This window comes from Sceloporus occidentalis, unplaced genomic scaffold (assembly GCF_023333645.1).
Source record: "Sceloporus occidentalis isolate IW3139 unplaced genomic scaffold, rSceOcc1.0.p SCAF_598, whole genome shotgun sequence".
Taxonomy (NCBI): Eukaryota; Metazoa; Chordata; class Lepidosauria; order Squamata; family Phrynosomatidae; genus Sceloporus; species Sceloporus occidentalis.
In genome coordinates this window covers 31,269-44,638 of record NW_028317578.1, presented here as the reverse complement: position 1 = coordinate 44,638, position 13,370 = coordinate 31,269, and the positions used below count along the sequence as shown (strand labels likewise).

The 13,370-nt window shown below is 38.2% G+C and overlaps 1 protein-coding gene across 1 annotated transcript; it reads left to right on the top strand.

Annotated features, from left to right (window-relative positions):
- The first annotated feature begins 10,088 nt into the window (after positions 1-10,088).
- LOC149271008 (ubiquinol-cytochrome-c reductase complex assembly factor 1-like) lies at positions 10,089-13,122 on the top strand. The gene is made up of 3 exons (XM_089507686.1): positions 10,089-10,226; positions 10,578-10,691; positions 12,988-13,122. The coding sequence occupies exons 1-3, from the start codon at positions 10,089-10,091 to the stop codon at positions 13,120-13,122; spliced, it is 387 nt and encodes a 128-aa protein (XP_089363812.1).
- The last annotated feature ends 248 nt before the right edge of the window (positions 13,123-13,370 follow it).

Here is a 13,370-nt window from a genome sequence, read left to right as displayed (position 1 = left end):
ATACTAACATAGGTACTAACATACTAACATCACACATATACTTACACACACAGTAACATACTAACACTGACACATACTGAGCACAATAATGAGATTTTTCGTTTTGTTTGAAAGAAGTTAAATAATTTCTATGGGATTATATGAATCAGTTCTTTAGGAAGGGCGAGTTAGAGGAAAGAATAAAAAATGTCCTCATTCTGAAGTTTGATTACGGTTACCAAAATGCTCTTACACCCAAGACAAAGTTGCATGGACATGGAGGCATTTTGGGATTAAAAAAGCAATCCTATAGGCTTAGGAAGAAATATTTTAATGAAAACATAATGAGTGGATGAGTATACATAATCGGTGAAGTCATCAAGCATGATTTCCCAGAGATGTCCCAGAGAGCCTTTCTTAACACTGAGGTGACACGGAAGACTCTCCCGGATGAAGAGGAGGGTGGGATACATTGTTTTGAGGAACAAATTCTTTAGGAATGTGATCTTTGAGCATGCTGGGAGCAATCGATGTGGAGGGGTTAGATAATCTCAGGAAATAATCATTTCTTGATTTGTAAGGATGGTATTGGGGGGGAGGCAGAAAATAAAACTTTTGAAGACCGAATAGATGTAGAACTTCTTGAAAACCTTTAAAATCATCTCTCAATGACCATTCCCAGCCACCAATGCCTTTGGCACGATCAGTCTCGAGGCACTGGGATAAAACAGAAATTCTCTTTAACGTTGGGCTATATGTATTTATTTTAGTCAGTGGAAGGAGATTTTGGAGTTACACAAAGATTCTGATGTGTAGTTTGAGAACTGCAGCGGGAATTGGGTTGGCGAAGCTTACCAAATCAATGTAATTTGGATCCTTACCTTCCCTTGAACTAATTCAAGTACAATAATCATCAGGCTCCCGTGAAACCTCCAAACCCCTTTCCCCCAAAATAGAAATATTGCTAAGTTCTTCAATAAAGTTGATAGTAAATCCATCCTGACGTGTGTGTTGTCTTGGGATTAGGTTCGCTCAGTATACTGGTTCTTTGTTACCACGCAGCCGAGGTATTCTTGTGTAACAGGTGCATTTTATATTAAATGCATATGACTGCTGTTAAAATCATGATCAGTATAATGTTGCTGAACCTAAGCACAACGCGAATTCTGCAAGGAAAAATGGAACATTGAATAATATGAATCCTAGAAAATCCGGGTGAAATCTCTTTTTTATGTGTATGGTCAGCTTGTTCAGTTATTCTTATTCAGGTGAACTTTTCAACTTTTTCCAACAGTTTTAAAATTGAATTGCATAGCTTATATCCTATTGCCATCTGTCAAAACCCATTTCTGCCTTATATTTTCTTTGCCACGGAGCCGCAGGAGTAAAGGTATTTTTAAGATTTAGTAAAGAGGATGTAGAACTTCTATACAATAAAGAAACTATGCTTACATCAGAGACGTGACAACATAAAATATAGCTATCAATGAGCTTTGGTAGCACATAAATATAGTAAACCCTGATTCTTTGCACTTAAAGGGAAAGAAAATAGTTATCTTTTAAAACAAAAAAAAATAAAAATAAAGGGCATTCTTAATTTTGGAAAAAAATTTGCCCAGTGCCCACATTTACTTAAAATTTTTGTCAGCTGTTAATACTGTTTGCTAGAAATCCCGTCATGTTGGAAGAAAAAGTTAAAGTTTGGTGGTATTGCTGGAAATTTTTTTTTACAGTTGGTGTTTGGTCAGAAAAGACTGAAAAAAATGCTTCTGTGTCCTAGAAAATAACGATTGACAATGTTGTCCTACAAATATATCGACCTACCACTCATTACTGAGTGCACTGATTAAAAAATATCGATGGATCCCAATTCTTACATGCCTAGCATGTATTTGAAAACAAAAATGTTACTTTAAGTTGTGTGTAAGTTGTACCTTTACGCACCAAAGGTGTAGATTTCTTTTCTCCTTCAATGGACACCTTGTTAATAACCCTAGTTTAACATGTTTTTCTTGAGTGATGGGAAAACAAGTGGCATAAACTCACACTTTGTTCAATGTGCCAAAGAAAAGTATTTCACCTTGTAACAGCGTAGCTCTTGCTACTGTCCGTATTGACAGCTGTTGTGGAACTAGCGAGAACTCCCAGGATGCTTTGCTAGTTAATGCTTCTACGGTCATCATGGAAGTTTCACTTCCCCGTCAGATAGACGGCTAAGTTAATGTCCAAAATATTTCCAAAAAAAAAACACCCAACGGGCACAAACTGAAAATGCAGAAGGGTTAAAGTTTTAATTCGGTAGAATTGTAAAGTGATCATTTCTCCGAACCGTTTGCCTTTCAGTTATATAGAGTAAAGTACTTGAATTAATGGAGCCAGTGTGTTTTTGTTTTGTTTTTTTCATTCTTTCTTAACATTTGCCTGATGTACTATTTCTTTTTTTTTTTTTTTTTTTTGCAATAAGTGTTAAGCAATTCTCAAGGTAACAATTTTATTATGTCATAAAAGTAGCATAGCAAATATATCGTAAGTCGCGGAATTTGTTTATTTAAAAACGGAGAGGTAATTTATTGAGTGTGCTACATGGAACCTGGTCTGCCTTATTAAAGCTAAGTAATACTGATTTACAATGTATTCCACCGAGGAAAAACATGTCCTGAGCCTTGCACAAAAAGATTCCCTCTGATTGGTTAGACGTGACATCATTGTTTGCAAGCGCTATAAAAATATAATTGAACCATCTGATAAATTGTAATCATAATATGAACCTTCTAATGTGCCTTTTGTTAATTTATCAAGCCTTATTAAATATAGTAATAACCAGCTATAAGTGGTACCTGGGAACTTTAGCCAGCTGTCTGTAGCCTGAAAACGTTAAATGATCCAATCCATTGCTTTTATACGATGGAAAATTGATGGCTGTGTATACTAAACTTAATTACCTGATTATAATAGAAAAATAACTTTGTTAATACGGTAAGTCACAGGGGATTTGTCAACGCAAAGTAAATGTTAAATGCAGTTATAACATTAGAAATGTTTACTTTGTAGCTGTGCATATGGATATGCGTCTGTACTCATAGTTCTGGATTAATATTCTGAAGGCCGGTATGTGATAATATTTAAGATTTTACATGGTAGGCATTCCACTTTTTTTTTTTGATCTTAAGGAAGAGTGCATCATATTGCGTTTGGTTCTCCATCCTTCCATTTCTTGAAGCAGTGTTTCTGTGAAGCTCCCCAGATACTTACTGCTTCGCGGCTTGTCGCTGAACTCTTGTGTTCGCTCGCCAGCACCAGGCAATCGCCATCTTATGGTTGGCTTCAGCACTGAATCGACATCGGTGCCTGGAACGTAATTTAGAAGGCTGAAGTGAGCAAGGGCTTAAGGGCTTAGACATTCTGCTCAGTGGAAGCCATGGAAATATTATACAGACATTTATAGGAAAGGTAGTGCAAAAACTAATTTTTTTTTTCTTTTTATGGTGTTATTTTCAATAAATATATAAATGGTCTGACTTTAAATGAAGTATCAACTGTTTTTGTAACTTGAAGAGGCTATTATGAACTCGATGTGTAGTTAAAAATAATTCAATGGGTGGGCAGTAGGAAAGCTGTCAATCAATTGCTATACATTATGACACAACACATAACCAATTTGGTAAACTTTCTCCAACCACATTCCGTACAAGTTTCATTCCGTTTGGGTATATCTAGTGCCTATTTAAAAGCAAGAACAATTGTTGCACATTTATATAAAAGTTACTCAGGGGATCTAATATAAGCCTAGTGTCACACCTATAGTTAAATTAAACCACATAAGGCATAATGCTTAAGTAATGAAATGGTGCAAAAAAGAAAAAGGAAAACTATTAACTATATAGTAGGACTTAAATACTTTATTCCAATAAATAAAATATCCAAACACAAAGCAGAGCGTTACAGGCTGCACCGTCCCATCAAAATTGGAACATTTGCCAGTAAAGAGAAATGACTTTTGGGATTGACAACCTCTTCCTTGCCACAAAGATTTTATTGTAAATGTAAAAATGAAATACAGTATGGCTGTTCTTGTGGCTGTATTTATTTCAATACACATGAGACAATTATTGCTCGTTGAAATTAAAGGTATAACAGCAGCATATTTAACTTGATCCAAGGAATTGCATTATTGAAGAAAAGAGAGCGGTTTTGTAATGATGAAAATTACGGCGTTCTCAGCACTTGGAAGCAGATTTTGTCAAGTGTTTCTGAAGAAACTTGTAAGCCTGCCAAAGACTCCTATCTACAAGGCAAGAGTCTGTCTTGCCTTCCCCATATATCTTTACTTGTAACAAAACGATATACCCCATAGGAAGAGAACTATATAAAGTGCTTCTGTTTGAGAGTCTTGGCCAGATATTGTATATTTATGTACAGTTGTGACACACTCCATTACCCAGAGCAGCATGCGTATGATTATAAAGCATTGCACACCAGCGGTTCTTATGTCATGGAAAGGAAATATTGTTTTCATCTTTCCTCTTTGAAACTTAATTGCAATTTTTGTCCTCTAGAATTCCACGCGTTATGCAACACGATCTACTTAAAGTAGCCGTCCCTCTCCAAAAGATATATTCATGCTAATAAAACAGTAAGGTCCTCTGAGATGAATTTCTCTATTTCCAGCACTCAGTCAATGCTTTGATTTCCTTTATTTTTTTTCTGGACCTTTCAAACACAAAATTGTGCTTTTTTGATGTATGAGCTTCATGCTGCTAAGTAAGACTCCAAGTACTGGCTCGACAGTCCCTAATGGACAGACATCGAGTTGTCAGGCTGGAAGGGTAGCCCCAGTGGATTTTTTCACACAAACTTTCTATACATTGAATAAATGTTGAAAAGATTTATTGAATTATGAATGTTCTGTGCCGTGTAATAAGAAAATGTATAGTATTACTTATGTTCTCTCTAATGTGTAATGTGGCTGCCAGCGAGAAGGCCCTGCTCGTTGACCAAAAGCCAAAGACTACGCTCACAAGAACCCCTTATCTTCTGCATAGATGTCACGGTTTTTCAGTTTATAGAGTGCTAGCAAATAAATATTTTGCAGACAATTCACTAAATTCTTCATATGCCTCGGTAACTTGGTCAAGTCATGGTCAGGTTGCATACCCCTAACTACTAATTCAAAACCGTATTTTTCAACCTTCTATAAAACTATAACTCTCGAGATCCTTCAGTTTAAGCCTTGCCAAAAACAAAGCTGCAGCTTCAACATTGCGCGGCCTTTTAACAAGAAGCAAATGTAGCAAAAGTGCAGAATCTCTTGCAACCATAAAAGGCAGAATGATGCAGTCTTATCAATTTTAAACACCTACTTTAGCGTCTTTGGTGAGCTATTGTGAGCTGGCCCAGTGCCATGCATAACTAAATCACTAAGCAGAGTTTCAAGAAGTCTCCCGCATTGGGGTTTATTCACTAAAGGCAGAGTTAACAGGATAGTTTGCTGTAGAATTGGAAGGCGTTTGGGTAGGCGCATGCAAATAAGGTTAACAATCATCGCCTTTTTGCCTCTATATCCACTTCATACGTGGACCCCTTGGAACAAATGTACGCTGTACTCGACAGCCTTTAAACAAAGTCTGGGATAGAGGTGCAGAAGCCAAATAACTTCTCGTTCGCTACGGTTTCATCCTTAATGGGAAATTCATCAGCGTGAGGTTGGTTTCTGGGTTATTGCTTTAGGCTTGGAGCAGTACGGGAAGCACACCAAAAAGTAAGTTATGTTGGGGGGTAAATTAAAGCTGTTTACCTACATATCGCTAAAACGGCAGCAATATTAAGCTCCAAAGCTCGGGTTGGGCCCCCAGTGTGCTGCGTGAATGGGAGGCAGGAGGATATGTCTCTTTATCGCACGTCCGATATACATCACCCGGGGGGGTTTGTTGGTTAATCAGTGCTGGCGTGCTGTGTTTTTGCTAAGGATGCTCAGCTTTACTTGTCCGTATCCTTTCCTGGCTTGCTACTCGTTACATAAAACTGACACCACGCTGTTGTGTGAGAAGGCAACAAATAAAATCTGTTATTCAAAGACTGACGTACCATAACGCTCTTGTTTAAAAAGCGTGTTGAGATACATGAAAAAAAAGTCAATTACACACTATTATAAGTTACTGAAATATGTTATATTTATAGCGTGTGGAAGTGGGGTCTTTATGCAGTCACATAATAGATTAAATGGTAAAACTACTCTACTCCCCCAATTGGAGCCAGATGTATTGAATAGCAGTTGGGCGATCCATGAAAAATGACTTCATTATTTAGCTTTCCATCCCAATACGCCTATAATGTTTAAGTTTTATGTAATTTTTTCATCTCGTTCTTGATTGACACTCTGCTAGCCATCAGGAGCAGAGAGGACCCCAGCTGTTTTGAGGAACCTATTTGGATGACAGCCCAGTTGAGGTCTGTATCTTAGGCCTCTGTTCTGTCAACCAGCTTTGGAGAGTCTCTAAGACCGAAGTAGTTCCAAAATATGTCTACATTCTGAAACAAAATTGGCTTGGAATAACCTTAAAAAACTCCTCCAGGGGATACGTTAAGGCGCCACTACAGCTGAGACCTCTGTTTTGAACTTTTGTTGTTCAGCCCATTACCACCTTTTTAGAAATCATTTTTTAGTGTTTTTAAGTTGAAACACAAAAGGTCCCAAATACAACGCCGCACCATTGTCCCTTGGTGCAGTAAGGTTACTGATGACTCCCATAATTAGGACACAAATCTGTTTTAGTATCTAGCGTGGCATATTTTTAATGTGCATTGTGTCAAAGGTTTTATTCAAAATGTATTGTTTTTTAATTATTGTATGTATGTTAAAATGAACATTTCAGGACTGGGTCTATCACACATGTATCTCTTTGGAGATCGAATCCTTGTATTACCACTGCTTTTATGGCCATGAAAATATAGCAGCTCGCGATATGTTACACAGTCAGATGTTGCTTTTAGACTCTGTGGGCTCATAACCTCCTGTTTCAGAGAGTTTAATGAAACTGAGCCCTTCCATTACCCTCTTAAGATGTGCAGGCACTAGAATTTGCTTACATGGTCAATGCAATTATGAGGTTTTCACATTTTAAAATCGATTGTCAAAATGATGTGTCTTGCTTTGGTTTTTTTTTTTCTTCATTTAGTGGAATTGAATATATTTGGTTTAAATATAAACCACTGTTCTACCTTTTGAACATTGAGGGGCACCAAGAATTTTCAGCTACTCCTATAAATGCAGGCCGTGTTTAAGAAAGGCTCGGCGTTCCTTCTACCTGAAATTCTGAACAAAATATGCTTTATTTTACCTATTAAATAACAGGACTTTCAGGCTGGATAAGGGTGGGCGACAGCCCACTAGTCTGATGCTCCTAAGACTTCAGCAATCTTAGCCTACAGGAAACATTTGGAGACCACGGACTCTTTCCTCCCCATGACGAGGCCTAAACTGCTTACATCTGGAGCAAGAACCAGAATTTTTTATTGGTCTTCTTCTTTATTTCCTTTGCAAACTTTACTTATCTCCTCTTATAAAATGACGAACCTTGGGGAACGTTACATGACAAGAGCTCCACGCTAGGAGGAAAACCAATTGCAGGTCTAATATTCTGCGTTCTAAAATATTTTATAATTGGTTATGAATAAATTACATTTCAAGCCTATGTTTGCTGTAACTGATATATGGGATAACCTGTGAATGTTAAAGGCCGTATGAGGCAGTACTGTGACCCCGGAACTGTTGGTTTTACCCTGATTACTATGACGATGGAAAAAGTTGATGTCTCTTAAATCCTCCAAACAATAACTAAAAGTTTGCTTAACCGACATTCATATTTGAGACAAAGCGTTTATTCTCAGTATGTTCAGTCAATGTGCAAGCATGTTATTTAACCCCTTAACGACAATTGCCGGTCCTGGCACGACACGGAAAAGCATGTGCTTTACGACAATTGACGTGCCAGGACCGGCACGTCTTTAAACGGGTGCAGAAAGCGATCTGTTTTCGCTTTCTGCACCCAAAAAACGTTGCTGAATGCCTCGACCTCGAGGCATTCAGCAACGCCGCTATCGGAACGAAGGGGCCATCTCTGGCCCCTCCACGGGGCGTCAACATCCGCCATACTTTGTATGGCGGCGGACGCCCGTATTAAAAGCGTTTAGGAGGCGATCGACGATCGCCTCCTAAACTTAAATGGTGTCGCTGGAATGCCTCGATCAGGAGGCATCCAGCGACACCAAACACTTACCTTTCGATGGGCTGTGACCGCTCCGGAGAGCGGTCACAGCCGCAGCTGCCGATGATCTTCGCCATTAAGCAAGATGGCCGCTGCCCTGTAACAGGAACAAACAAATTTTAAAAGTTCGCTAGACGGTCCAGACCATCTAGAGAACTTTGGCTCCACTTGCAGGTTGAATACAGGTACTGCATTCACCATGCAAGTCAATGGAAGCCAGCTTTCTAATCGCAGTGTGATTAGTAAAAATAAATTAAAAAATAAAATAAAATTTATAATAATTAGAAAAAAAATAGTAAAAAACTAGTAAAATGTAAAAATCATTTCCCACTGATGTCACTATCAGGGGAACCTCCAAGTTGAAAAAAAATGTTAAAAAATTTTTTTTTAAAAGACAAAAAAAAAATATATATATATAAAAAATATATTTTTGTGAGCAAGTCCTAAAATTAGCATATTAGCTTAAAACAATTCTCGCATGGAAAGAGTTAAAATACTGGCATATTAAATGCCCGTGGGGTGTCTACTTTTAAAAAAGGTATGATTTGATGGGGTAAATTGAATTGGCCGGGTTCAACAACGTCCCAATTAACACCGGGGGAAGGATGGCCACACACCTAATTTCCAATTAGAAAAATGCACACGTACCAAATGTGGCCTTTTAGTTCCCACAAAAATGACACACCCATGCATGTGGGGTATCACTGCACTCAGGAGATGTTGCTGAACACATTATGGGGTGTCGTGTGACAGCGGCATATACCAGGAGCTGTAAATTCATACATAAAGTAGGTGTGTGTGGGAAAAATACACACACAAAAATACTACTGCAAACTTTGAAAACATGCTGGTGGTAAAATGTGTGCATGCAAAGAGTTAAAATACCAGCATTTAAAATACCCTGTGGTGTCTAGTTTTGAAAAATATATGGTTTTGTTGGGCACACTGAAATGGCCCGGCTCAAAGATGTACCAAATAGGGCATGGGCAGTGGATCCCCAAATGCCAAAGTTCAACATTGAAAAATGCGCATGCCCCAAATGTGGCCCTTTTGCCCCCAAACAGCCAGGCAAAATCATTCATGTGAGGTATCGCTGTACTCAGGAGATGTTGCTGAACACATATTGGGGTGTTTTGTGATAGTGACATAAACGAGAACCTTTTAATTCATACCTGAAGTAAAATGTGTGTGACAAAACAAATGCAAAAAAATGACTACCGCAAAGTTTGACAAAAACTGGTGGTAGATATGGTGCATGGAAAGAGTTAAAATACTAGCATTTGGAATACCCTGGGCTGTCTAGTTTTCAAAAATATATGATTTGATGGGGTAAATTGCATTGGCCGGGTTCAAAGATACCCGAAATGGCACATGAGGGGAAGAATTACCAGATTTGGAAAAAATGGCTTTGAAATAGCAAAACGCTACCTGTACTTATTGCCCCATAATGGGTAGAAAAAAGCAAAAAAACATAAAAACATTGGGTATTTCTAAACTCAGGACAAATAGTAGAATCCATTTAGCAGGTTTTTTCATTACCTTTTATAGATGAGTAAAAGATTTTTCAACTAAAAGTTAGAAACAGTCATTTTTTTCTAAATTTTTCACCATATTTTATACTTTTTTTAGTAGTAAATAATATGATACAATCAAAACAATGTCATCTAAAGAAAGCCCTTCTTGTCCTGAAAAAAAACAATATCTAATGTGTGTGGGTTCAGTAAACGGGAAAGAAGAAAATTACAACTAAACACGAGCAGCGCAGAAATGTTAAAACGGCCATTGTCACGAAGGGTACAAAAAGTAAAATCAGCCTTTGTCACGAAGGGGTTAAAGAGCGTTAACATGTTAGATATGTCAACCCTGAACATGCGTACAATGATTTGTAAAATGTTTGTGTTCCAGATTGATTCTGTGGCTTTGAAGAACAGCATGAGGGCTTTGACTGAAATATTTTATGCTGCTATATTTGGATATGACGAGGTACCGTGTCTACACATACGTGCGTGTGCATGCGTGTGCGTGTTTGTGTGTATCTTGTAGTGGGACCATTTTTCTGGCAGACGGGGTCTATCTTCGGAGTGCATTATCCTAAGAGAAATGAAGTCTGCATTCAGAAGCAATATTACAATAAAAAAATTATCGATTTTCAGTCCCATCGGCATAAACATGGAAACTCGTTCTTTTGTAATCGGTAAAGACCATTGCGTGTGTTTATTCGCTATTTCCATTTATGGATTTATTTACTTGAACTGATCAGCTTTACCTTTTAGAAACCAATCTATCGTTTTCTGTTTTAATTGGGCATAAATATTACAATTATGCTTACTTTAGGGAATTATATCAGATGACAGAGTTCTGGCAGCATCTCTTTGGCGGAATCTTTTCAACCAGCAATGTGAAGACCCTCAACAACTTGAACTGATGGTGGAGTATGTGCGGAAACAGGTAAAGGAGCTCTCTTTTCAGGGGACCGGAAAATGCTTTTATTCATTTTGATCTCTCCAAACGTGAACAATGCATTGTTGTGTCTGCGTTGCATCCCCAATTCATCTGAGGATGATTTAGAATTGGTCACTGTCAATTTCTGTATCTAAAGCTTGAAATAAGGTGTGTTTTTTGTAGGCTATATTGAAATAGAATTACTTTGGATGTGAATACCCGTGCGGATTATTGCGAGCTAGGCTTGTGTGACATCTGTGTCCACTAAGACATTTTTTTGTGTTCCCCCCACGAGTACACTTACATGGTAGCTTTTGCTGATTTGCAGAAAATTATCCTATTTTATGTAGGTCTAATATATATATATATGTATACATACACAGCATGCCTATGGTCAGCCATCGAGCGCAAGATGGCAGGCAGTAGACTATGCATGGGTTTTAAGCATGACGCTGCGTTCCTGGGATTTAAATAACTGTCCCCTTAAAGAGACAATTTAGTGACTCTACAAGAAAGAATGACCGTTAATATTTTCACGCGTGGACAATAAAAACTGCTACATTTTGAAGGTACATAAAAGTATCCTTTTTGTCCCGGACTTTGATGTTTTAGCCCAGCCGAGTAGAGTATTATCCCCAGTCCAGGTAAAAGGCATATGAAAGGCTATAAATATAGGTGCCTTCGGTCGCCGACCCACTAGGCATTTGCTGGGTTTGCCAGATGGCCAGTCTGAGCCTGATTATCCTCCATGAGAATACTTATATCAGGACCGTATAATGTAGTTCTAGCAGGAGTTTCATTTCGGGGATAAGCACATAACGGCTCCAACTTAGGGCAGCTAATAATGACAGACGTATCTCTCAATTTACCATTTAATATGAAGCATCTGGCCCCGGAATCGGTTGAATGTACAGACGCATTACGCATATACCTGGCATGTGGTAAACAATCCACCGGGGGCAGTTCTGTCCGGCGCTGATTCGTATTCTTATTACTTACATATGGATATGCTAGATGACCCGGGGTAAGGGCATCGCGTTCTGCCTCCACGCCGAGAACTTCTCTTTTCGTATTATTTTACTTTACTTTTCATCACAGGGTCTTCGCTGCTTTTGCTCTCCGTGTTATGTTAAAAGCCGTCAGATGAAATAAACAGCCCTGTGACATGCTTAATAATCCTTCGGTTTGAAAGAATGTTTTAATGTTTAGTCTCGTGTGAATTTTTTTAGGTCCTTCTAAGGTTTGCTTTAATGATGTCGTTTTCTGCATGGGCTGATCTGTGTAGCTTTGCAAAAGCACCTGTGAGTTACGTAATCTTTTCCCAAATGACTCCATCCTTCTTACGGGGTTCTTGTGAAAGATTTTTTAAAGATATAACCAGTTTAAAGGTGTAGTTGTTATAGCACATAAAACAGACGTTAACCCTTTTTAGCTTCACAGCACCTTTTGCCTTTCTTGCGGAAAAATGAGCCATTTGAACTTTTGAGCTCTTAAGATTGATAAGTTACTCGACCTTTTCTTTTGCTATTAAGGTTATCTAAAATGCTGAAGACTATCTTTTTTTTTCTTCCAAAAGACAAGTTTTGGTTAGAAATAACCCCTGTTAACATGCATAGATTTCCAATGAGTTAGAAGTTAGGGAATAGGCTTCTGGACCTTCCTTGGTTACCCGCTTGGACGTTTTCTTCTTCTTCGTTTTGCTCTAGATTAGTTTTTGAGTTTGAGGGTTCGGAGAAGTTGTACTCAGGTTTTCTGGATAAGGGTTGGAAATTTCTACTAATCCACTTGTCAAAGATAGGTAACAAGTTCTGTTAGACGATTAAGTAATTGTATATACAACTTAACACTGGGCAGAATCATTTTTCCCTTCTACCTTTGAGATGTGAGAAGATGATATTAAAACGATGGTTTAGTTAACACATTGTACGTATCTTGAAGTGTTTTTCATGACAATACCGTTACTTTTATGTATGTATAGTGTACTGATATGTTCTAAAGGCTACGTCTTCTTATAGCTATAGACTCCACCAATTAAATTACATTTTGCCGTATTTAACAAATCAGATCTGCTGGGAAATATTTCTATAAGGCTTCAGTCCTGTATGTAAAAAGCAATAATCTATTAAAGTATATATATATATATATATAAGTGACGCAGATAAATTCACACATTCCGCTGAAATCCTTTCCCTCGTTCTCACTGTTGAAGGGAGGCAAGTTGAGTGTTGACGTCCGTTGTGTATTTGAATGTCGTTACAAGTGGAAACACTCGGTGTGCCTTAAGTTTATTGTTCGTTTTCAGATCCAATATCTGGATTCACTAAATGGCGAAGATCTCCTGCTGACTGGTGAAGTAGTTTGGCGTCCCCTGGTGGAGAATGACCCTCAAAGCATCCTGAAGCCATCTGCCCCAACCTACAATGACGAGGGGCTTTAGAGCATCAAAAAGCATGTACACCCCTCAATGATGCGGAAAGAATAACCAAAATGTTTTTACTGAAAGTCATGAGCTAATGGCTGCACAGATCTGTAATCATGGAGTGGATTGGTTTACATAAAATGTATCAGGGAATTGCCTAAATCTCAGACAAATTTTTATTAAACCCATTAGCCCTTTTCAGAACAGCGATGCATTCAATGCTACGCAATATTTCACTCATACAAATGCAGTAACATCGCCCCCGT

Excerpts from the sequence above, each read along its gene's own strand:
- LOC149271008 (XM_089507686.1), top strand. The coding sequence starts at position 10,089 with ATGTTAGATATGTCAACCCTGAACATGCGTACAATGATTTGTAAAATG. Across the intron at positions 10,227-10,577 it reads CTATATTTGGATATGACGAG|GGAATTATATCAGATGACAG; the intron begins GTACCGTGTCTA and ends TGCTTACTTTAG. Across the intron at positions 10,692-12,987 it reads TGGAGTATGTGCGGAAACAG|ATCCAATATCTGGATTCACT; the intron begins GTAAAGGAGCTC and ends GTTCGTTTTCAG.